Genomic DNA, 26,625 nt, shown 5'->3' with positions numbered 1-26,625 from the left:
TGAAGTCAAAATTAAATGAAGAATTTGGTCTGTAAGAAACAGGACAACTGGGTTGTAGTGACTTGTGCAAGGCATATCCACTTTAAAATGAAAAATTTCCAAAATAAAAATACAGCAAAAATTTAAAAACCCAAATATGGTTCTATTCTGAAATTGTGTGTTTATGGAACCATCACATATGCAAACAGGGTAAGATTTCTTTTATAGGGGAAATAAACTTGCTCAGTGTCTCATTTTGAATACTTAATTTTGCCTCCCACCCACATGCTAGATTTCTTCCTCCTTTTTTTCTTCCAAAAGGTAACCTTGAGTAAAGGAGCCCATTGAACAAAGGATTTCCTAAGCACGTGACTCACAACAGCCCAACAGGCAGTTTACATAACAGCAGCAAGGAGCCAAGAGGTGTTAGATAATTTGGAAATGGTGCCCAAGGAAGTTAAGGGTGATGTGATGGCAAATGCAAGCACAGAACAAATACAGGCAAATGGAGCAGCCTCTTTGGCCACATCCACTGCAGACATGCCCTGCCAGGGAGCTGGACTGGGCAATGGCTCCAAGAGCTTACAGCTACTGTTATAATTATTCAAAATCCAGCAAACTAACAGTCCTAAATGTGCAAGATGCTTATTTTCTCTCAGGGAATGCAACTTTCCACAATAACTACATTCCCCCAAAATAACAAAGCCTGGATTAACTGGAAAGACTTACGACCACAAGAGACCCTACACAGAAGTAAGGTTATTACACACAGCAGCATTTCCAGCTCTCAGTTTTACCACAAATCTCAAGATAAGTGCACCTCTTTTGAAATCCCAGATCCTAAAAACATGCAACTGAGTGCAAATCTCAGTTTGTTTAATTTATGTATCTAGCTCTTGTGGCTTAGGAGAATCTTATATATGACCTGAGTTTATCTAAGAAAAAAACCAATCTTTACAGATTTTTTTTTTCTTTTAATAAAAGGAAAATCATTCTTTGGGGGCTTACTATCATGAGTACTTTGGACAGCTGACTACCAATGTCACTGCCAATTGAAACAACAACTGCTCAGCTTCAAAAATACTTGTAAAAACCCACAGTTGTCTCCCAAGTTCTTCCCACACTATCAGATCCTGATTTTATCCTCAAATTAAGATAAATAAATTCTATTATAGCATCTTTTTATTTTACAACAGGGATTTGAAACTTCAGGATAACCAGTAAAACAGTTGCTGTTCTTGGAGGCAAAAAAGGAAACTTAATTAGAATGCACTTGGAGCAGACTATTTTGGCAGCTCAATTCCCAAAGGCCTCCATCTGCAGAGGGCAATCTCAGGCACAGAGCTAGACTGGATTTTCCCTTCAGCTCTTCCTTTCAAGAGCTCACAATATTGCAGCACTAGAACATCCACCGATCAGCAAAAATCACCTCTACCTTGCACATCCCTACAGAAGCCTGAAAATGCTGGTAGAAATATTTGAGGGCAAACCAAGCTGTCACTGGCATCCAACTTCAGGGACCAAGAAAGATGGGCAGGGGATGCAGTAGCAGATGAATAAAGAACAGAAGCAAAGAGGAGAGAGGTGAGAGCATCAGCAAAAACTTAGTCAAAGTGAAGGGAGGCTCAATGGAGATTGGAAGCAAGTATTAAAAAAAAAAAACGTATGCAAGTAATTACTAAGTGGGGTTTCTTTTGGTTGTGGGTTGTGTAATTTTTTCTTCCCCAAGTGGTAGAATCTGTAGAAGTTAAGATACCCTATGGTCAAACAAATCCCATCTGTTGGAATTCTTTTTCTTTTCTTAATAGGATTTTTTCCATAAATAGCACAAATAATTGATTTCATATTTACAGCAGGACTCCAGTAAAATGCAAAAAATAAAGGAGTTGATTACTCACTGTGGAGAAAAAAAATCCCTCAGTACAGGACAACAGGTCAGTTACAAAGCATCACCAAAACCAGCAAAGTTCCTTGAGTGTGTCAGCGTGGGGAGTGCAATCACTGAATTAGACCTGGCATCATAATAAATCTCACAATGGAGAGCTAATCAAGATAATTTTTTCTATATCTGAAGTTCTAAATGCTTAACTTCACCACCTTGTTTTTTCAAGATAATTTTCTTTATAGACTGAGGCAGCACCTACATCCTTACTGCTTTCCACATACAAAGAGTAAGCTCAGAAAAACATGCTCTACTGAGTCGTACAGAAACAAACTGAACACTAACCCAGGAGGCAGCAAAGCCCAGAGTGAAAGCTCAGTTTGCCTTGGGGCTGAGCTCACACTTGTGCAAGTGTGAGGTGCTTTGCTACTCAGGGAAGCAAAAAGGGCTCAGAACACATTGCTCTTTAGTGCCACAGCAGGGCTGGTCAGAGAGCAATAGAAAGTTTCCTGAAAGCCACCAATAGCCCTGCCCTCGAGGGGAGTGAGGCGGTCACTGGTGCGATGAGGGCTGTAGGAAAGAAACACTGCAGTTACATCATGTGGTGCAGAACTACCAATGTTTCTTCTGTTGCACTCATGACACTTCCATTAAGCTCCTCTTGCACAGGAATAGAAAGGGTGGGTGGCAGTGAAATAAAAGGCTCCCTCTCACTCTTTTCAGTGACCCAGAGGATCACTGTATAGCCCATATTGTACCCAACACAAGGGCTTACACAGGAGCTGGACTCTTTTCTTGCAGACACACTCCAATGCTGCTACATTACCTGATGCCTGATAATTCCATAGTCCATGTCTGCTTGATGCCAGAAAAACAACTTGCTGGACAGATACTCCAATGGAAACTTCAAATGCAAAGAGTCATAACCTGCCCTGGGAGCAGCACCTGCTCCAGTGTGCAATGACCTGTGAAACCAGACTCATTATCAACACATTCCCCCTTCAGAGCTCTCAGTTCAGAGATTCCATCCTGCAGCTCTGTCATTGCACATGAGACCAGGATCTCCCAATTCTGTCATGAATGAGGCAGACAGGCAGTTAGTAAGTTATTTCCTTGACTTCTGTTTTCATTCAGAAGGAATGTACACAAATTTTGACTTTGATTCCAGAAGAACTCTCTAAGGTCGATAAATCTGGTTATTCAGCTTCAAAGGTCAATATGGGCTCACATGATGTCACCACTCAAAAGTAGGCTCCATTCCTTCAGGCCAACCTTTTTGTGTAAATGCAGTACAAATTCCTTGTTCCTATGTGGTCACCAGGACTTCCACATCACTACAGTTTAATCTGCTCAAGAGGGGATCATACAAGGAAGTGATGCCTCTCTGGCAATGATCGTCTCCCAGCCTCTGTCCATACTACACCAGCCAACTTTCACAAAAAGGACAGAAGGAGATTTATGCCTGAAGTACCCCTTAAGGATTTTAGGTTTTGTTTGGTTTAGAGGGTAGGGGAAAAGAGACTGTGAAAGAACAAGCAGAGCTAATCTCCAGCTTTTAAATAAAACACAGCTACACAGATTTCTTTGCCCTTGGGCTTTTGTTTTTCCTCTTGACTGAAATCCTGCTCAGCCTCACCTGATACTGACAGGGATGGCAACCCACCAGACCCTTACAGCCAACAATTTTTTATTTTCCTTTATTAAAACAGAAGCCAGGCTGGGAAAACAAGGACATTAAATGTGTGCCTAAATTCCATTTGGCCTAAGAGAAGATTATCCTATTCTAATGCAACACAAGCAAAGAATTCCAAATGTCAAGATCTCCCACAAAAAAGGTATGCTGCTCAGTGACAGGATGGTTAATTATTCTCAGTGCAATGAAAAGGTTTAGGCTGCCCCATTCCTACTGATGTCAGTAAGGAGTGTCCTCCAAATCACAGAGTTGGGAATATGACATTAACTACAGTCAACCATTTAAAGCTTGTCTCCTACAATTGCTAGGAAAAACCCAAAGCCCTGAAAGTAATATTCCCCAAATGCCAGCCACCTTGGAGTGCTGAGACCTACCTGAACAAAGTGACATATGCCTTGAATAGTAATGAAAAAAAATCAAATATCAAAAAAGAATACAATTAAGGTAGCTCTTAAGGAGGAAGTTACAAAAGACAATGTGATACACAAATTATGTTACTTTTTATTTTTCAATCTTCACATCACTTTAATTTCCCTCATGCTATTTAACCTCCAGTCAACTTCCTCGTTTAAGTGGAATCCTTAAAAATACTGAAAAAAAGTTGAATTGCACTTTTAAACCCTCAGTTTTTAACTGGAATTGAAATCATGCAGAGTAGTGCTGTTCATGCACAGCTCTTACATCATAGCTCTCCCACTATGTCATTCAGTACTTTGCAAGCCAGTGGGGGATCTCATCCAATGAAAAAAGTGGCAAAATACAAAACCACCAAAGATGCACCAAATCCTAAATATGCTGAGGGGGAAACATATTTTGTATTTCTACCCTTAATTTCACATGGAAGAATACATGGAATTCTCAAGAATAAGACACTTTGCTGAATTCTGACCACTGTATGTCACGTTATCCAACACTGCAGGATCCCAGAGGTGCTGTGTCCCGGGTGAGGGAGAAGATCTGTGCTGTCACTTCAGAACAGACTTTTATGGCATGTTCAATCCCTCTTACCCTGACAAGCAGTGGAAACAGTGAAATGGACTTGTTCTCTCAAGTGCAAGGCAAAAAGTTACTGGCAACAAAAGGCAAAGTCATAAACCAGTTTGTTTTCACTTGTTTCAAGAAAGTTAAAACTCCTGTTATCCTGTATGGCTAAAAAGAACAGAGAAGCCCCAAAGCTTGTACTCCAATATTCTCATTTTTATCTCTTCTTATGAAAAGTGTCTTTTATTACATTTAAATTTGCTCAATTGAGAAATGTGTTCAGGTCTTAGGAGTGCTAGATATGCACTGCTTCTTTCACATTAAGAAATAAGGTAACTCTTTAAGTCACGTACAGCAATTTTTAGTCAAAAAGAGGAGAATGGCAGTTAGACGCATTGCAGTGCCTCAGAAAGGATGAACACTTCACTAGAAATTAGACAGAAAGACAGAAAGGAAAGTGAACCATGCCTGAGATATCACACATGCTCCAATTAGATTTTAAAAGTTGCTATGTTTTACAATAATCAAGCACATGACAAATGCAATGAGCCAAAACCAAAGAAATGGGCATGTCTAAAGTCAATCTTTTAGAATGTCAAGATACACAGCAACAGATCATGATTTTGCAAACCAAGCACAGTTTTACAGGGTCAGTTCTTGGGTGACAGATAGTTAAATAAAACCCACAATTAGCACTAGGTTATTCAAATGATTTGCTGAACTTTCCTCTAAATGTCTTATCAACTGGCACAACATTCCTTGGTGCAAGGTATGTTGAAATAAGCATTTTCCAAAGAATGTCATTGTTGGCTTTTATCTTCTTTAGAATAAGACACTTCGACATACAGTCCTTGCCTCCCCAAACTTGTTCTTGAACAATACTTCTCACTCATTTGCCCTGTACAGTGTTCCATTTACAACTAAAACAGCTGCCACATATCACCCACCTCAGCAAGCAGCGCCCCATCAGTAGCTGCTCCCTCATCCACACAAAGTATAACTTTAAAAGCAGTGTAGTTTAAATTGCCTTTCAAACCCCTTTGCTTTTTAAGCAGCTTGTTAAACTACACAAAACTCTCTTGTGAGTTTGGAGATTATGTCCCCCTTTTTATGCATTTGATCATGCAATCAGTCTGGAAAGGAAGTGTCATCCTGTCAATTAACAGGCCTTGAAACTTGGCCTTCAGTTAAAGCACGAGCAGCTCCACAACTGAGTCCTACAGAACAGCAGATCTGCCAGCAAATACTTTTTTGTTTCTTTTAGATGCTGCTGCAAACATTCTAGAAAGGTTATACCTTGTCATTCAAGCAATAAAAGCATGCCTGGACACAAAGAGAGAAGTGAGCTGAAAAATAAATTGTACTTCCACCCACCATCCTACTACCTGCCTGTTTTACCCTGCACTAGCAAACATCCAGGCAAACTACACAAAAATATTGTCAAACTGTAATACATCTTCATCTGCAAAGATGATCTGGCAGTGCAAGACATTTCTGCTAAATAACATCTCTCAATAGCCAAGTTACATTTTGCTTTATTTCACGTTATTAAGCTTTGCTTCCACCTCCTTGGACCACCCTAAGGGACTCTTCTCCATTATGTTCTTCAAATACTTTGGATAATAATATCTCCCACTTAGACATGGTTTATCCAAGTTTCATGCATTTCTTTTCATCTTCTTTCCCTCATAAATCAATTCCTTCAGCCTCTCCAGCATTCTTGCTGCTCTTCCCTGAACTTCTTCCAAAGTACTGACATCTTTCAGCAACTGAGGAACTTCCAATTGCATGCTGTACTCTAGATGTGCTTTTTGTACTCTAAAGAAAGATAATTATGTCTTTTCAAGAAATATTAATGTTCTAAGCCTGGAATAAATCTAAATCAGGAATTTCATTATTTGGGGTTTTTTCCAGAATGGATAGCAATTATCCCCGTTTCACAAAGCAGAAGAGCAGAGAGATGTATCTGACTTATTGCTGCACACAAGCAGTGCCAGAGTAAGAAACAGATCCATGTTCTGCCATTCCCAATTGAGATCTGCCAAGTTTCAGCCCACAGATGACATAAGACAAAGTTCCCAGGCTGATCCATAGCAAACACAAGCCATTTCCAAGAGAGTGTGGAAGAACACCTGGGGAGCTCAACACTTGCCCATGTGAGAGGGTGTTGTTGATACCAGTGGGACCACGCAGCACCCTAAGATGTGCCATGGTCTCTTATCACCTTTAGTAGTCAGGACACAAATCTCTGACACATCTTGGAATTTTACTGCCATGGAGAGGTTTGTTTCTAGAACCAGCCACCAGCTATCATCAGGTCAACCAGTTGAACAGGCTAACTCAGTCCTAGGGGTTGACTGGTTTTAAATATGAGAGGACTGATGGACTGCCAGGCTGAGGCAGTACAAGGCAGTTTTCAACCTGGACATTTCCTTTCCTCCCCTCCCACACCCTGATAACATTTCTGAAGGAGTCACAGAAAAATAACTTCAGAAAAATTTTAGAAAAGGTCTACCCAAAAAAAAAAAAAAAAGTAAGAGACTGCATGAGAGGAGGCAAGGATGAAGAATGGGGTGGGGGTAAGGGAGAAAGAAGTCTGATCAGTTAAATTAAAAAAAAAACCCAACTCACAAACAGGGTGCAGACACATTAAAAAAGCAACACTGATCTAACAAAGGAATGTGAACTGCAGTTGACTCAAGCAGTATCACAGCAATGGCCCTCCCCCTACACACAAACCTCTGCAACTCTTAAAGAGACAGGTTTTTAGGCTCTTTCAAATTCTGTGCTTCTTTTCCTTGATACCCTCAACCTGACTTAATTTAACTTACTGCCTTTTCTTTCCAGACAACAAGAGCACCTAAGTTTGACCCAGACTAAAGCAAAGCAAACTAAGTTGTATTATTCTGCCTACTTTAGAGAGGTATTAAATTCTAGCATTCTGCCACATATTCTTCTCATTGAAAGAATAAACCATAAAGGGTCCTCTGTTTCAAGGTCTGCTGTTGAACATCTGATGAGTGTAACCAAGATTAGATACTGAACACCTTGGTGAAAGGTATCATTTCTTCCCACTAGCTTAAAGGGACAGAGCAAAATGCCATTATCTAAATCTATATACAATTTTCTTAATGTAACTGCTGGTTCACAATTACAGTTCCTGCTTAAATCCACAAGGGTGCCAGAGACTCGTTATAAGGCTTCTCTCTGTTCCAGGAAGAACCATTTCCTCCACCCAAAAATGTAGAAATGGCAATGTAAATGCCATCCTCCTGTTCTTTTTGTTCATCAGATTTTTGTGTCTGGGAGAGAAAAGTTACGAAGAACATTACATAATTGCAGTTTTAAGCAAGACACCATCTTGATTTTCAGCTTTTCAGCTCTTAAGTCATCTATGCATCATTTCATCACCTTCCTAAAGATACGTAAGGAATTCCCACAATCTTTTCTATACCAGAAAACTAAAAGCAAACACATATCTGCTGCAACCTTTTTCTTTAAATGTGAAGTGTGCTTGCAATTTAGGCTCTCAGACCTATTTGTAAAATCTAGCATTTGGTTACAAAACTAGAAGTACAGCTAAGATAGAGCACATGAGATATTTTATATAGTCAGAAACTATCCTGTAATAGGAAGAAGAAAGGAAACTTGCAGAGGGTCAAAATTAGAGCAGTTACATCACACTCTAAATTAAAAGGAAAGATAGTCCATCTTCTGCAAGAATCAGGAAACTTCACCTTTCTCTGAAGATCAATGGCTATGTTGACTGTTTGCTGCCATAGAACACTGTAATTTCTTTTCTCCACTTGTTCAACGGAAGCAATCTTGCTCATCTCCCTAAGAGGGTGGGGGATTAACTAGTGACAAATGGGCTGAAGACAACAGAAATACAAAAGTACTGCCTGGTATCTTTAAAAATCTTATCCGGAAATCTGAGTTAAATGCAACACCTATTACTGCCTTTTGAAAAGGCTCAGAACTACGATCCTGCCTTAAAAGAAGGAGGAAAAAAACCCCAGTAAATGACACTTATAAACTCTAGCATCCATAATTTCCCATGCTCTAACCTAAGGAGTCATAAATCCTTTCTGTAATTCACCAAGGATGAAAAATACAGTCATATATAATATTATAAAACAAAGAGACATAAGCAATAAAAAAACTCTCAAGATGTCCAAAACCCCATTTATCAAGCAGTTTTTGCTTGAAGGCAAGTTAGGTAATAACATGCAGAACAGAGCCAATTTAAGGAACTTGCATCCAATATACTATATTTAATAAGCAGCTACAGGTAAAAATTATTGCAGGTTTGCTTTCTTTTATTTGTTCAGAAGGGCTCTGGTGCAAATTATACATACATTAAGAGAGGAGAGATTACCACAAACCTCTCCGGGCACAGCATGATTTCTGTGTTAGTGCCACTTAGCAAGAAGTCATTTTGAGTCCTGAGTTTGTTGACACAGGGGATGTGGCTTCAAGCCATGCAGTCTCACACTGTAAGTCACAGCAACCATCATGGAATTAGAAGAGGTAACAATCCCCACCAGATCACTGCTCCAACTGGGTGTGAGTTGATTTCAAAACTTCACGAGATGACTGGTAGCACCTCACCTTGCATTATGGAAAGTTCCTCTACACTGGACATAGATTGTTATTAGTTAACTGCTAACACCTACCTGGAATTCGGATTTTGAATTTACCACTTTGTCCAAAACCACCATCTATTATTCCATCTTCTCCTGTAGATAGTTTCACTTTCAGACCCACAAAAATCTGGATGTTTGTTTCCTTTTTAAACAATGAACGACCAATCACGCTGTAATCATCCATCACCTGCAAACAAAAATAGGGATTAATAACTCCACAAGCTAAAATGACAAGAAATTATCCATGTTATATGTTAAGTTTGGCAATTTCTACCACTCCACTTTTGACATTTATCCCCGAATGAGCAAAACTCTGGGCGAGTGATCTAAACTGCTGAGTTTAAGGCAATTTGTGTTTAAAACCATAGAAGATTTTTATGAGCTAACACATTTCTGCTTCTACCTCCTTTATCAAAATATAAGAAGAATAAAACCTACATCAGAACATGCTGAAAAGATTAGTTAATTAAAATATTTTTTCTGCTTTGAAACCTTTCCATGAAAGTCACTGAAGTACCTATGCTGACAAAAAGTTTATTCCATTATTTATTCTACAGCTAAGCACATTATCACTGACATAAACATTCTTTCTCTTAGCTCCAGACCTGCATTCCAACAGCTACACTTCCAAAGAAATGACACAGCTTCTAAATAGAGCCTTTTACTCACCTTTACATACATATTGATTTGTTAAACCAAGAGCCTTATGACCACTGTATCCAATTTTAATTTCAAGGTTTGTAACCCAGTGGGAAGAACCATTCCAAGCTGAATTGTTAATTAAGCTATCAGGAACAAGAGGCAGTGAGGTTGGTGGGTAAGGCAAGATAAACAACCCTCCCTTAGGCATTACAAAGTCTAAGGTGCAGTCAAGTGAGCCTAATCCTGTAGGTGTGAATATCCTCGTACACCCAACGCCTGCAGTTACTCTACCTTGTAGATGCAGAAAGAACATTTATCTATCAGAATAAATATGGGGATATTACTTCAATCTTTCCAAGATTATTTTACGTGGTAAAAGTTGCAGCTCTTCTTCACATCTCAGGAACCATTTTTAGCTACACCTAAGGGTTGCAAAGACCAAAGTGACTTAGAACAGTAAAGAATTGCAATCAGTTCTGAACACTCCCCTTTACTCCGTTTAAAAGAACTCAAAATATTGATTACTCAAAATACTGCTGGTTTATTAAGCAGCTGTCCTTCCCTGAAGCCTCCTCCATAAAATATAATGCATATACAGACTCAAATCCCTAGGATTGTTATTATTTTGTTAAATGTATATGCCTCCATTTTAATGCCAATCTCAGGATGGTAATAAATCTAGCATCAGAAATTTCATTTTTGTTTTATTTTAAACAGAACTTACTTGCTCACCTATAAACAGTCTTGAAAGGGCTGTGCAGTATTAGAGAGCACTGGCAGGACCTCTCCCAGTCCCAGACCAGGTGCAGGATGAGAAATATCTACAGCCCTTCTTGCTTCTGTCACGTGGAGATGACAACAGGACAGGCAGCTCTGCTCTGGGCTGGGTGCAGCCAAGGCTGTAGGCAGAAATACTCAGATGCCTCAACAACACTCACTGCCCAAACTCCTCATCTTTCCCCAAAAGGACACATTTATGGGTTTTTTTTGTTGTGTTTGTCCTCTCCCACTGCTTCAAAATAGCTCGAGAACCACTGATGGCAGTATCACTGCTCAGCAACATTCTGGCTTAAATGCAAAACTGAATAATGTCTTTTCCTAGAGCCCCTGATAATAGGTGGAGGTTGAGAGGGGAGATAAGCTTTCAGGCACACTTGCCTTTCTTTGGCTAGACTAGAAGAAAAAGAAGCTGTTAATTCCAGCCTGAAGAGGCACTTACATTCTCAAAACCTAAATTTTTTTCCAGTTACAGTGGCTGGAGAAATTAGAATGTTACTTCATCCTATAAATCTTTTATTCCTAAAACAAGAATTTCAAAACTGTTCATCCCTCTTGTCCACTGCTGGCTGCTGTTTCTTCACCCTGTGTTTGAAATACAGATGGTACAATATGCTCCGGGGAGGATCTCTAATATATCTATTCTTTTTGCAGTTATCCCTCAATTGGCACAGGAAGCCAAATTTAAAGGCCAACATCTTTCTAAACATCTTTTATTTTTCCAAGAGCACTTCAAAGTTATCTTTAACTTAATTAAAAATGGAATTATAGGATGAGGAATCATACTAGGCTAGCATGGCTCAGTTTAGAGCCTCCCCAGCAAGGCTGTCAGAAAAAACTCCTTTGACTTCTGTGAACAAGTGTTACAGGCATAAAGTACCTTAGAGTAAACCAGCAATGATAACCTTTAATTGAGTATTAGAACAGAAACAAACTCTATCAGCATTCAGTTATGCCACACTCACTTAAAACCTTTGAATTAAAAAACCCTTACCTTTTATAAAGAAAGGTGCTTTTTAGGGTTTGCTCTTGTACATTCAGTATAGGAGAATAACCAAGGACTCCAGCTGCACTGTTCTTTTCACTCTAATGGTCACAGAATCACAAGGCTGGAAGAGACCTTCTAAGATCGAGTCCACCCCCTGCCCTAACACCACCTCAACTAAAGCATGGCACCATGTGCCACATCCAGTCTTTTTTTTAAACACATCCAGGGATGGTGATTCCACCACCTCCCTGGGGAAGACTATTCCAGTGCTTTACCACCCTTTCTGTAAAAAATGTTTTCCTAATATCCAACCTAAATGTCCCTTGGTGCAGCTTAAGGCTGTGTCCTCTGGTTCTGTCAGTGCTGCCTGGAGAAAGAGACCAACCCCACCTGACTACAGCCACCTTTCAGGGAGTTGTACAGAGTGATAAGGTCACATCTGAGTCTCCTTTTCTCCAAGCTGAACAACCCCAGCTCCCTCAGTCGTTTCTCACAGGGTTTGTGTTCCCAGCCCCTCTCCAGCCTCATTGCCTCCTCTGGACACGCTCCAGCCTCTCAATGTCCTTCCCAAACTGAGGGGCCAGAACTGGACACAGCACTCAAGGTGCAGCCTCACCTGTGCCATGTACAGGGGCAGAATGACCTCCCTGCTCCTGCTGGCCACACCATTCCTGATCCAGGCCAGGAGCCATTGGCCTTCTTGGCCACCAGGGCACACTGCTGGCTCATGTTCAGTCCGCTGTTGACCAGCACCCCCAGGTCCCTTTCTGTCTTGGCACTGTCCAGCCACAGTGTCCCCAGCCTGTAACGTTGCAGGGGGTTATTGTGGCCAAAATGCAGGACTGGGCACTTGGACTGATTAAACTTCATCTTCATCTTCTTCTTCTTGGACTCTGCCCATCCATCCAACCATTCCAGGTCTCTCTGCAGAACCCTCCTACCTTCCAACAGACGGACATGTGCTCCCAGCTTAGTGTCATCTGCAAATTTACCAATGAAAACATTAAACAGAGCTGGCCGCAGCACAGACCCCTGAGGGGCACCACTGGTGCCTGGCTGCCAGCTGAATGCAGCACCATTCACCACCACTCTCTGGGCCAGCCACCCAGCCAGTTCTTAACTCAACTTGTTTAAAAAAAATTCCCTCCTTTAACCAATGAACAAGCTCTGTAGGTATCATGATGATTCCTTGGACATCTCTACAGGCCATTAGAAACAAAACCACTTTAGTGGTGCTGAGATAGTAAGTGATCAGTGACTTGCCTGACTGGCTGTTTGGAATAAAACCTCTATGACCCAAAGTCTCTGTCTCACACACTAAATACTACACACCCCCCATCCTGTGCCATCCATGCCCTCCGGTGAGCCTATCACCAATTTATCCCTGACAAAGACAAAATAACTAGAGAATGCCTGTCCTAACAGGAACTAAGATAACTGGATCAGTCTTTGCATTAAAATAAATGAGTGTAGCAGAGAATTGCTATGAAGGAAAGCTCATTTTCTCAACTTTAAGACTACATTAGAAAATAATAAAAGAAAAAGAAAAATTATATTTTTGGTTTAGCTTTGCTTTGTAAAAAGGGAAAGAAATGCATGTTGTTCTCTCTAACTGAAACTCAACACTTCCAATTACTTTACCAGCAATTTACCTCCAATCGCGGGATTTTAAGTTAATCCCCTTTGAGTTCTCAGAACATCTACAATGGCAATCACTTTGTCTATTAGCTGAACAGCCTTTCGGGAGAGCTTTCTGCTTTCCTCTCAAACACTCTTTCTTTTGGTATAAAATATTATGAACTTACAAAGCCAAACGCCACAAAGACAGTAAGGGATCCGCAGTCTGCTCTGAAGCAGCAGCAAGGGGCCTAGCAATGAGGGCAGACTAATTTTATTAACTTCAGGGAAACTTCAAAAAGCTTTAGGGCTTTAATGCCAGACAGAGACGACCCCAAAAGTCAGTTTAAGTGCTGCATAAACAAAGGATTAGGGCAAGAAAAAACTGAAGGCTCCTTGCATTTCTTGTTTATATTGTCATATGACCTAGTAGGAGTGGGAGAGGGCTGCCTCTCTGACTTTAATCCCCCATGGTGTACAGTGGCGTTTCAGTTCACTGACCTACATTACGATAATATTTTTTTAAATTTATGGGCAGAGGTGCAGTATCAAACTCACTTAAGGACATTTAAAAAAGAAAAGGGGCAGGATGGGAAAAATACCCAGAAGAGAAATTTTCTGGCTGGTATAGCCTCCCCCTCTCTCTTAGGTTAGATCAGCAGCTTAGAAAAGGATTTCAAGTTCAAAGGGAATGTCTCTGTTACTCTTGTTTTATGGCTTAGACCAGAGGACACAATAGCACTGAGTTTATGAAATATCCCTTCCCACTTGGCTTTTGTGTTTGCACAAAAAAAAAGTAAACAGTGCTTTATAACCGTAGGTGAAGTATGTGCATCTCTGGCACATAACCCTTGTGCTGAAACCAAGAAGTTAGCATAAAAAAAATAACCAACTTGCACTCCTCATCTCTTCAGTACTTACCCTGCCTGAGACTGTTTGCAGAACCACAGTTCACGTTATGTGTTGGAATTCAGTGCAAACCATAGTATTAATTCCAAGGAAAAACAACTCCAGGATGCCCCTTAGAGCAGGACGGCAAGTTTTACTGTCCAGCCTGTTAAACAACCCTTCTTTTTAGGATAATTCAGAAATGACTGTCACCTGAACACCCTTTCCAACAAACCATCACACATATTTTGAGAGCAAATAACTCTCATCTCTTAATGTATCCGTAGGAAAAAAAAAAGGATCAGAACAGAAACACACGAGGAAACAAAGTGATGCCAGTATGAGAGGGAAATAAGTAAAGGCTTAAGACAAAGTAAAAGCACTGAATATTAAATACTAGAAAAGATAATAAGAAAGAGAAGGAATAACCTTTTTTGATTTAATAAAAAGCTATATGAGTTTAAAAAGAAATTCTTTTAAAGGCCTAAGGATTATTCTGAGCAAACTCATAAAAGGTTCATTGGAACTAAAGCAGAAAAACAACAGGATAGAAAAAAGAACAAAAAGAACCTGTGACTAATACTGAAAATACAAAGCATTTTTATTACTTTTTTGTACGTCAGAAAAAGTACACTTGAGACATCTTCATCATGATCAGTGACAGCTCATTTATTTCTAGAAAACAGTTTCAAGCACTTTCCATTTCTGTGTCAGAAATGGGAATATTTTTGAGGCTGCAAATTCCTGTTCTCTTTTAAAACAAGATTTCATGCATTGAGAAAATGATGGTACATGAGGCCACAAAAAGGGTGAAGGAGAAAGGAACTGAGAGGATAACACCAATGATCAAATTTCCAGCTTTTTTGACTCTACAAAGACTTCTAGCTTATAGCTGGTTACTGAGAACTAGCTGAACCACTTGGTACAAAGAAAGAATTCTTTGGTCAGTTACAGCTTTTCCTCAAGAGCTTACTTACAGCAGCATAAAGACTTTTCTTTCTGCAACTCCCTCCAGCACTAGAAGCCTTCACCTTCACAACTCATTACTGCTGTTTTAATGGAAGCCATCACATTAACTTCTCCACATATCCATTAACTTGGTTTTCAGATGCTTGTCCCATCTCTCACCAGCCTATGTTTCTTATATCCAAAAAACATTTTCCTTTCTCTGCCTTTCTGAGTAAAGGGACAATTGAGTTTGGGAACATTTAACAAGCAGCCATAAAATGCCCTTCTCTTTGCTGAGGATTGTGCCACCCCTAGAACCTGGTAAAACCTTGCATGGCAGTAAAAAATAGGAGTGCTGAGTACTGAAATCAGGACAATGAGTGAGAGGTGCACAACCAGACTGCTCTAGGTTCTAAAAGCTCTACACCTCCCCAGTAGCATTATCCAGGCACATACAGGGTTTCAACAGGGTGCTGTTCATTCATTATGCACCTTTATAGTGCAAGTTTCCTTCATCTCTGTTTAAAGCTTAGAAGGGTTGAATCCCAAAACAAACACAGGCACTGAATTCCTGACATGGTCTGAATGAAAACACTCATTTTACCAAGTGAGAAGAAACTGGTTCATGTCATGATTTCATTTTTTATTAATCTATGCTACATTCCCATTATGTGGAAAAAGCAACATTAACAGATATGGGAAAGTGGAGGCTCAAGACTGCTACTGCATCCTACACCATCCATCTCCAGAGCAGCCAGCCCTGGCTTGCTACACACATTAAAAACCCTGTGATTCTTACTATCCAAGAATAAAAACCAAACCACAGGCTGTTCTGTAGACAAGATGGTATGTACAGGTCTTGACCTGGCTCTGTAAGCATGACACAGAGAGGACTGCCAAGCTGAAGATGTCTCCTCGTCCTGCAGAAGGTTCTGAGCATCCAGGAGGGTTGCTCGTGGTACTTCCATGGCTCAAAAACACACAGGCAATTTCTTAACTATTTTAAAGTATTTTTAACTGTGATGATCTCAGGTCCTAAAATCCTAAACATCCAAAAGGAGACATCAGTGGGACATGGCAAGTTTCATTTGGAACATTGCACACTCCTGGCACAGGAGGTCAGCTATAGCCACAGTAAGTTAAATTTCTTTCTAAAGGTAAGTGCCCACAAATAGCTTGAGGAGGGCAGGGGGGAACAAAGAGCAGAGGCTTACAAAATCCTCACTGGAAGGAGGCAATAGGCCTGGAAAGAGCTTGCCTGAAGCAACTGAGGCTGAGGAAGGAGAGAGAACTGTCTCTCACAGACTTGCATTCCCCTCTCAAGTCATTCAAATACCCTGAGTCTGTCCCCTCCCCTGAGGATCTCCAACTCCAGTGTGTGGATCTGCTGTCAAAGCCACCTCCTCCAGCAGGTAACAGCTTCCTTCTGCCATTTGGCTAACAAGGTTTGTGCCACCAAGCCACACAAGCCTGTGCTACACTGGATGTTTATAACTGCAGCCCCAGTGAAGGTGCACAGTAAAGGGATGGCCATGCCTCACCAATATGGAGGTTTACTTTTACTTCATCTTGACTTTAAAAATACCTAGGAAATTAAATAACTTAGGTTTTATATGAAAGTAAGTTGCAGAATTGGGCATTTAAGAAGTTAAGAAATGCCAGATGTCCATACAATCTTATCCCTGTTCCTCTTTGATATGCTCCATGATATAGTCTTTACATGACCACATCCAAAAAAATTTCAGAGGAACCTTGCCTTATTAAGTGCACAGGGTAGAGGCACAGGGGAACAGAATTAATGTTGCATAAGCAACTGTAAATCTGGTATTTCCTAACTTTCAAGTTCTTTATTTTGCAACCTAAGCAACATTCTTAATTTATTTTTGTATCCAATAAATAAAATGGTGTATTGGTTGCCTTGCTGACAAACTGATTCCCCCACAGGTGACTGTTACACAACCTCAGAAAAATCAAGACCAGCTGTCCACACACTTGCAAGACTCAAAAGCATGTCTGCATTTTAAATTTAATAATGTAAATAATAACCATAGGTGTTACTCAAACCTTGCAAAATTCTACTACCCAGTCACGTGGAGTAAGCCATTCTTCTGCTGGTGAGTGAACAAAACTTTTTTTTTCCTATGGGTAAGAAGGCAGATTCTGCAACTTACCTGGTACGCTTTTATGACAAATTTATTGTACTGTGTTAATCCATATGCTGAGTTGGGAAATGTTGGGAAACATAACCATCCTTTTCTCAGCATTGTTTAGCAGAACTGGTATTTCTGTTTAATGGGCAGTAAGCCCTCCCTTCCCCCACTAGGCTTCTCAAACTCTTTTACTCAAAAACTAAACAAGAGCCAATAAATAAATGCATCTTTTCTATTCCTATTTAACAGTGCATTTTAACTAGTGAATGTGCTGTGCACTTTTATTCACCTGATTGCCTTCATCTCTGTATTATTACTGTATTTAGCATACCATCAGCAGCCAAGCAGAACCAAACAAACTCATGTTCAGACTTCAAAGCAGGCAAAATAGTAATTGTGGCGTCTGCATGTTTACAGTAGATGATGGAGTGACATCCACCACTTCTCCCAGCTAGAGTCACAGAGGGCTCTGCAGACAGCCCAGGTCACTGCTTGTACGTGCAGGCAGCACTCCATCAGCTTTCAGAGTGTGGCCTTGTTACTCACACTGTGCCCCTACCAATCTGCAAACCCCACCTCAGTCACCCAGAAAGCACCTGGCCAATGCAGGGTTTTACTTGCTATGCCCCTGGCATTGCATTGTCACTGTAATGCAACATTAGCCCTAGTAAGACAATGAAACATCCTGTATCTAGAAATAAGTTAGATGGAAAAGTCTAACTATCCAAGGTGGTAAAATGTAATTATCTTCATTCATAGCAGCACCATGCAGCCACTCAAGAAAACTTAAGGGACAGTATTTCTGTCACATGTACTCTGAAAACAGTCTAAAGGCACAACTCTGAAACAAATTCTGGTATTATGGATATCTAGAAAGGATTAAGTGAAAAAAGTATACCAGTGTTGTTTATAAATGATCCACTGCCCAGGAATCTTTCCAGACAGGAATACTCTGGTACTCCTGTACTAACCTACTGCCTCGCCAAGCAAAGGTATCCACCACAGAACTGGTCTCATCCCTTAAATGAATCACATCAGATGTTCCTATTCATTCATGGGCAACTCCATTTCTCCTCCTTTGCACACTCTTTCAGCAGTGTGGTTACGTGTGTGGCTGAGCTACTACAAACTTAGCATGTGTTCAGTAACTAAATGTGCTGTTTCCACTCAAATATTGCTCACAGTTTTTAAAAACCCACCATCTTCAAAACTGCTGCTTTTGAAATGTCTAGTTCCCCAAGGGACAATCTGGGTAATTCCTGAACATCAACAAACTTAGTATCATTTTCTCACAGCTCCTGTAGTTGCTTACTGGCACTCATCTCCACAATATCCTATCCTTCTTCTGAAAGGCCAGAAGGATCTGTCCTGGCACTCATCTCCACAATATCCTATCCTTCCTCTGAAAGGCTAGAAGGATCTGTCCAGTGATGCTGACAAAGACCTTCCCTTTGACCACTCAGGTAATGTACTTGCTCTGACAAAGCTCTTCCTATCCTGCTGGAAGAAGAGGAAAGAACCCAACACTTTTAAAAGATGCTCAAAGATAATCTTTCTCTCTTCCATTCAGGCTTCAGAAGAGATGCACTGATAAAGATCTTGATAACTTACCCTGCTTTCACTTCTTGCTCTTGCAACAATGTGTTTCTCCTCGGGGACACTTAGACCACACCAGTATATAAACAATTAGTAACAAGTTGTTATTAACCAACAGGCATCCCTAGAAACTAAGCAGGCTGGCTACATGATGGCCTCAGCCCCCAGGAGAGGTATGGGTACAACAAGAAAATGGGTATAAGAAGAAAACTCACTATCCAGTGACCCACAACACCTGTGAACAAAGTGTCTATGAACAAAACCAGGACATCATGCGCCATGATTACCAGCAAGCAAAGCCCAAAGAGCAAGGCAAATAATGAGACAGATACATTAAAAACTTTGAAATAGAGGGAATTAATTCTTCTAACTGATAAAGTACCTTTATAAAGGACAAGCCCATTATGATAGGAACTTAAAATGGGAAACCATTCCAGCCAACACATGTATATTTTTCACAACACAAGCCTGAAAGTGCAGAAGGTGCAGCTCACACTGCAAGACAGACTTTTCCTCCTCCTTTTGTTTCTGTCACAGAGCTATGGATTTACGAGTACCCATGACAATAGGACCCTGTGGCAACCATCCTAAGATAAATCCTGCTCATGCAAACATTTTCAAAATAGGCAGAATATCTGAGTCATGCAGGAAAGCATGATGCACTCCTACAGTTCATCTTTCAGTCGAAACTCTCTGCACTCAACCTGTACGTTCATGGAAGCCAAAGAGCAAATAATGTGACAAATATAAAGGATTTATTCCAGGAACTGAGTAAGTGCTTCATGAGTCAGACTGGAATTAACCTGCAAGGCTGCAAAGAGGTTAATTTCAAAGAAGGTATTTCAGAGTTGATGTTAGGATTAATACAAGTCTCTTTGCCCCCACAACTGTGAAGAGCTGAACACTGTCTCTAGAAGCACAAGACCAAGGACATGAGTTGCTGCTTAGTTTTGTAATTTGTCTCCAATTCCAGGAACTGCTGACCTGCTCCACTGCAGCAAGAGCATATCCACTGCCAGCACTGAATGCCAAATCAGAGGGACAAAACCTCCTTCTCACTCATTTGCCCTTTTTTCACCAATATTCCCACATCACACTCCTTAGAGCTGCACTGGTGTTCACAATAGCACTCTCTTTTACCTTTTTATCAGTACAGGCCACTTGTTGCCAGCCTGGCTCTTTCCTATTGAAGGCACATTTGTCAGGCAGCCAAGGGTTTGCAGAAATGAAACGTCCAGAGGGCGACAGTCTCTGCCTCCACATAACCACACCCAAAAGATGCTCCTGACAGAAACTTCCTCCTGCTGAAGTTCCCCCCTCTCTCAAGTTCTCTCTGCAAGAGAAAGCTGGACTAATATTTCACACTATTTTTGAAACCATGAGGTCAAGCAAATATGAACCTCTACCACTGTCTTCTTAGTTCTGATGAAATAGCATATTTTGATTTTCCTTAAAACTCACCATACTTCAACATAAAAAAGCCCTCATGGTCTAAAGTAAAATAGAGCATTCACACATTTCTGTAACAGCTCAGAAATATCAAATGGTATAATATCAGATAAAAACCATTACTGCAGTAGAATCATGCAGCATTTTCATAACCAAGATGAAATCCCAGCACCTCAATTTCACGGACTAAGCTGCACCTCAGACAACATTAACTTCTCATATACTTATTTGTCATAGATCACGGTAATACTTATTCCCCTTTACTCTCCTTCCTCTCCAAAGAATCAGTAGATGAATAAACAAGGATGCATTGCAGACAGGTAAATACAAAGATTTTGATGAGCAACAGTAGTCAAGTTTGATTCTTTCTCTCCCAGTGCTCCACTCAATCTTGGCATTAGAAATGTGAGATACCAAAAGGGAAAAGTGAGCAATAAAAAATGCAATGACAGGGTACTTGAATTTTTGTAGAACACTTTCCATCACTTCAGCAGATGAGAAAAAACAGAAAGCTCAAGCATGAAATTTCAGTAAACTGTACTACTCAAAGACTGTTTGCTAGCTTAAGTATGATTTTTTTTTAAATACTGTGTAGTAAATGCCATATTTTCCATGGATTTGATTTCTATGTGAAACAGGGAAAATGTCACACTTTCTTGTAGAGAGACAAAAAATGTTGGAGAACAAATATTCTTGTTTTATTTAAAAAAAAACACCTTACAGTGCAGAAGGGTGCCACACACAAGGGGCACACAAGAAAAAATACTGTGATGCTGAAACTTAATGAATTTACAGTTCTTACTATTCCATCAGTGCTCTGAAAGTAATCAGAATAGGAACAAAAAGCCAAACCATAAATGCTTGATTTCTCCTGGGTAAACTGGTAGTTAAACTGCAGGGAATTTATTTTAATTCCAGCAGCAAGCAGGGGGGCTTGGGAGACCCCACATCAGATTAGCAGCAATGTTTTACAAATGGGCACTATTGAATTCCCCTGCATCCCAGTTTTGGAAGCACGTTTCTATGGTGAACCCGAGGAGGGACCTTACATGGCCCTGCCTCCCTCTCTCCCAGCCTTTCAGGAAGCTATGAAGCTAATTTTCCCCAGCAGTATTCTCTGAAGGAAAAGTTCACTTCTTGTGAAGGTAACATGTATTTTTTAATTATTATTATTATTTTATGCCTCCCTAGGGAAGGTGAGGAGGGGGGAGCTTCCTCACTCAACAGAGAAAGAAATTTTCCTGTATCAGTGCCAAGAATAGACACCCTAAATACAGCGATCCTAATCTCCAGCCATCCATCAGCAGCAGGGTGGGACCAGCTGATTCAAGTTTTCTATTAGCTGGTGACTTTGTGTACTAAAATAAGCCTCTGTACCACCCAATTGTTCCTGCTGCTGTGCTCTGCAAAGCACAGACTTAGCCAGCAGCTACCTCAGCTGTAAGTGCTTCCCCAGCAGGCCCCTATACCTGGCACGATCCTCTTCCCACCAACCCTTCCAAGTCCCTGTGTGCTCCTGGGACTTTACACCATGAGCCTTTCCTACAGTATTTGCTCCATCATCCCTTCAGCACGCATCAGGAAAAACACCAGCTCCAAGGATCTGCAGTACCACAGGAGGCAGAATGTGGGTACAAACAACGCGGTGATGGCAATTGTCCCTTTACAGGACCCATTAGTATCCACACACACAGTGATCAAGGCACATATATAGGGCACACTGTGGTACAAAGGCAGGATAAAACAATAAACCTCCCTGATCTACATTTTAAAAAGCACAGGAAGATAAAATAGTTCACTAACATAGCCTAATAAATTATCCTGTTGGTCAAATATTAAATAAAGCATGTTCATTGTTTTTTGTTTGGGCTGAAAAATAAAGTATGTGTAACTGACTAATGTTATTCTAGTATTTACACAGTAAAATCTAGAGCAGAATATAAAAACTGGCAAACAGTTTGAAAATTATACTAAATAAAACCAATTAAAATTGTATGACCAGGGCTAACAGCAAGATGTCAACCCCAACAGACAACTCACACAGTTGGTACTCTGCAAGTTCTCTGCAAGTTTTTAAGTGCCATAGATCAGTGCCAGGTGCGAGACCAGTTCACCTCAGTCACCTCAGTCACAGAAAGGCATCTGTCTCCACGGCTCACACAAACTTCCATTCCCATTGTTATTGTAAGCCAGGTCTCACTGGATCCTGGCAGCATGGGCCATGCGTAAGTGCATCAATCTTTAGCCAAGATAAAGGCAAAAGTTTCATGAGTTCAGAGAGCTCCTGAGTGCCAGAGGAATGACAGACACACATTCTAGAGCTGACAGACACGCAGTCTAGAGCTTCTCTGCAGCTTAGAGCCCAGAACACTTTGGACTCCTGGTTCTAATTCAGTGTCTCCATCAGCCAGAGAGAAAGGCAGCTGGACAAGTCAGATAAAGGAGACAATGCACCTACTACCAAAATTGTGAAGAGTGACTATCAGTTTTGGGTGTTTCAGATACCTCATATAAAGAGATAAAAATTCAGAAAGCTACAGACATCCCCTCCTAACTACCTCCCTTTCTAGTGACAAAATTGGCATTCAAAACCAACACAATGCCATAGGTCTGTCATTCCTTTGAAAGAAAAGGCCTCCAAAATCAGAAGTGAAAATTCAAAGGAGAAACTAATTTTCTTTTTTTTTTTAAGAGCCAAAAATTCAATAGAAACCTCAGGGAAAAAAGGAAGAAATATGAATTAGCTATTTGATCAATTAATTTAGTGAGGCATTTTGAAGAACCTCACTAATCATGCCCTAGTAGGAATCTTCCTACAATTAAATTAGTAAAGCAAACAAACAATATTCAAGGAGTCTGCATTATACAGGGCAAACACAGTATCACATGACAAGTGTTTAGTCTCCTATAGCAAATTAAGAAGAGGTATTATGCAATCCTCAACTCAGCTTTATGGAATTTTGAAAAGAAGAATGCTAAACATTTTGCTCAAACAATGAAGTTTTGAGTTAGGAAAATCAAAATTAAAAGAGTTTTTAACCCAATATTTAATAGATCATCTATCACACCAATACACTGAGTAAACAAATGCTGAAGTTTGCATCAACTCTGTTCACTAAGGGGTAAACAATTAAGTTACTTATACATTGAACATCTCCACCTAAACCATTCATCATGAAAAATTCCACTGTGCAATGTATCAACAAGTGATTCCTCACTGCTGACTGAAGGGTAACCACCACCAAGGTCAAGCCTATGCCAGCAAAGTAACACCAACCACTACAGACAGGGCATCTCTCCAAGTCCAATGGCAGAAACAAATCCCCTTCTATTTGCAGTGTAGCTGCTAACTCCTCCAGAAAGCATCTCTGTTTTCTGCTACACTGAGATGGGTCAAATACAAACCCTATAGCAGATGATGATGATAATTATTATTATCTCTGTGACATAGAAATAACATGCATTAGGCATGGCTGAAGTTCTCCATGTCATGAACCTGATTCCAACTTCTACATGTTATCACTTGTGAGGCATCCTGTAGGAAATTTCTTTTTGCCTACTAAAATAAATGCTCTTATTTATTAAAATGTAAAGATAGCAAAAAAATACTTGTGTTATTTAACCAAATGCTACTTTGAAAATGTAAAGACAATGGAAAACAATGTACTGCAGACTATGTAAAATACATCAATGGAAACCTGTAAGTTTTGTCACTTAGGAAGGTGCACAAAGGCATCCTCTGGGAGGAACACACTGATCAAACACCAAAAGGACCAGTGCAAAAATAGCACCAAATTACTCACCATTGGATTGCACTGAATAAACCAGCCACTTCAAACAGTGATTTCTGTTTGCAAACAGACCAGATGTAATACACTGGGTAATACAAACATTAGAAAAATCTGTGTAAGGGCTCTGGAACATAGCAGTGACAATTCTGTAGTCCACCAACATGTACAGGACAAATACTTCTAATTCCCATATATTGCAGAGAGAGACAGCTTACCCTTTCCACTTGTCCTTCTTTGTGCTTCTGTTTGTACACTTTCAGCTTTGGAAGGAAAGTCTCTGTGTAGTTCTTGTCTTCCATGCCTTGGAGCAGTACCCCATGGAATGCCAGCCTGCAGGTATTGGCATGAATATCTGTATCCAGCTTAGAGCCAATCACAAGGCACAGTTTAGGACAAGTGACTGGTTTTTCAAACTCCAGCAAAGCCCACTGCTGTTTTGGGAGCTGGACTTCTCCTGCCTGATCATTTTCTTTGTTCTCCTCTGAAGAAACTGAGTCCTTGGACAAATATTGCTCTTGATAAAGATAATCTTTTTCAAAATCAAAAACGTTTTCTTGAATTTCTTCACTGAAGTTAGCAGGGGCTGGACTGAAAAACATCACTCTTCCCATAACTGTCTCATGACCGACTGTGATGTGGAACTTGGCCTTAGTCTGAAGAGCTCCTCGAAAATACTGAATTTTCTTCAAGGAAATGATGGCAGCATGGATGGTGTGAAGTGAATCTGGAGTGCAAATCAGGCCTCGTTCCAGCAGCTTGGGATCAAACTGGGTCACACAGACACCTACTCTGTCACCCTGCATTGCATAAGTCACAGGAGTGTGGAACATCTGCATGGACTTGACCTTCTTTGTCACCTATGGATGAAAGGGGAACAAAAAGAATGAAACAATTAATTGCATGTAAGTGCATCATAAGCACTCGTATGCTTATATCACATGATATCTGCTTATATTGTGATGTACCAGCCACACATGACACCCTGCTGTCTTGCAAGACAACTGACCTTCTAGAAGAGTCCACAACTCAAAAAGCAGAAGGCCAATAGTCTGAGAACTCCATCACTTAAAATTACTACACATTTGAGCCCCCTAGCTTATTCTTCTTCTGTTCATGAGACTGAAGATTATCATGACCACAATTATGTAGATATTTACATCATCTGTGCTGCAGTACCCACAATACTATCTCCAAATAATCAGATATACCCACACCATGGAATAGCTTAAATATACTCCCTTGAGCATCTGCAGCATCAAAAGTTTACCACTACAATGCCCATTCATGCACCTATGTGTCTGCTTTCCCACCCCTTCCATGAAAATCCTTTCACACACTTCTTTGACATGGCTGAATAAACTGTAAAATGTGCAGAGCAAAAAAAACCCTTGTATTTGCACAGCACCAAGCACAATGAACTCTCATGAAGCATCACTGCAAAATAATTAGTAATACAAAATCCCACCCTTTCCTAGTCTATAGTATTCCATAGACTAAAAAAGAAAACCTCAAAGATTTCTTAGGAAGATTTGAATGTTCATGAATATACAGCTAGCATTGCTGTCAATAAATGTGGGGCTCCATATCTCAGGAATATTGTAGGAAAAGTGAAACACTAATCACTACTTATACTAAAATTTCCCAGATGCTATCAAATTTTGGCCTAAATGAGCTTGCTATTGTATTACTTATTTCAAGGAAAGGAGAAGAATGAAATAAGCTTTTAAAGATCAGTCTAGGCTCAGCTTGACCAGACTAAACTGGTTTAGTTTAACAAGGATTCATTTTTGGTTTTTCTCTTTTTCAGTTCAGCAAACCCTCACCTTTAATAAGTACCCCCATCCCCTCAAGTTGAATGTAACCAAAAGTTTTTTCTGGTAATATGTTTATGGTGCCACCTGTTGCATTCCTACTAGTGCTGGATGCTTGGATAGGTAACCCCTCTGCTTCAAGTCCCTACATTAGTCAGCTTTTAATACTGAAATTATATCTTTGGCAATAAAAAAAAAATTATCTCCTAGATAAACATTATGTACTCGGACAAGAGTCCTTAGTACAGAAAAGTTACACACAGCATTTCTGAAGGGCTGAAACCTCAACACTCAGATCCAAGAACTGAACTCTTCATGAGAATGCTCAATTCCAGAGATAATTTTTTTAGTATTCTTTTATCTACATGCAATAGATTAAACTGTGAATGTGTACAGAACAACAACATTGCTAGGACAGATCTCAACTCTCAGCATAATTTCTTCTTCCATCTCCCTTTACTTATCATCAATTCTACTGCTATCAAAAAGGTTCATGCCAAATGCTACAGTGCAACTCTCAGCATTGCAGCTGTTACTTTCTTACTTGTTACTTTACTTGTTACTTTCTTACTCAGCTGGATCTATTCTCAAGTCAATCTCCAACCACCCCATGTCCCCTCAGCAGCCCATCTTCTAATCCCAACCCACTCATTTATCTTCTAACTCCTGAAAATAAAATAAAAAACCAAAATATGCAAGCACTGATGAAGAGAATTCCAAACCAAAGGACTGGACTCAGCAGAGCTGAGCTTCATCCTCACATGTCACACCACTTCAGAGCACAGCA

General features: G+C 40.2%; 1 protein-coding gene across 3 annotated transcripts in view; it reads right to left on the bottom strand.

Annotated features, from left to right (window-relative positions):
* EEFSEC (eukaryotic elongation factor, selenocysteine-tRNA specific) overlaps nt 1-26,625 on the bottom strand; it is a 121,115-nt gene that overhangs the window by 31,053 nt on the left and 63,437 nt on the right. For all 3 annotated transcript variants that reach the window (XM_038148798.1, XM_038148796.1, XM_038148797.1), the window contains exons 5-6: nt 24,243-24,884; nt 9,212-9,368 (exon numbers count right to left, since the gene is read on the bottom strand). In XM_038148798.1, the coding sequence (XP_038004726.1) occupies nt 9,212-9,368; nt 24,243-24,884 (799 nt within the window). The remainder of the gene's footprint in view (nt 1-9,211; nt 9,369-24,242; nt 24,885-26,625) is intronic.

The sequence above is a fragment of the Motacilla alba genome, chromosome 12 (genome assembly GCF_015832195.1).
Source record: "Motacilla alba alba isolate MOTALB_02 chromosome 12, Motacilla_alba_V1.0_pri, whole genome shotgun sequence".
Lineage (NCBI taxonomy): Eukaryota > Metazoa > Chordata > Aves > Passeriformes > Motacillidae > Motacilla > Motacilla alba.
The sequence above is the reverse complement of the archived record's forward strand: the minus strand, read 5'-3'. Positions and strand labels throughout refer to the sequence as shown.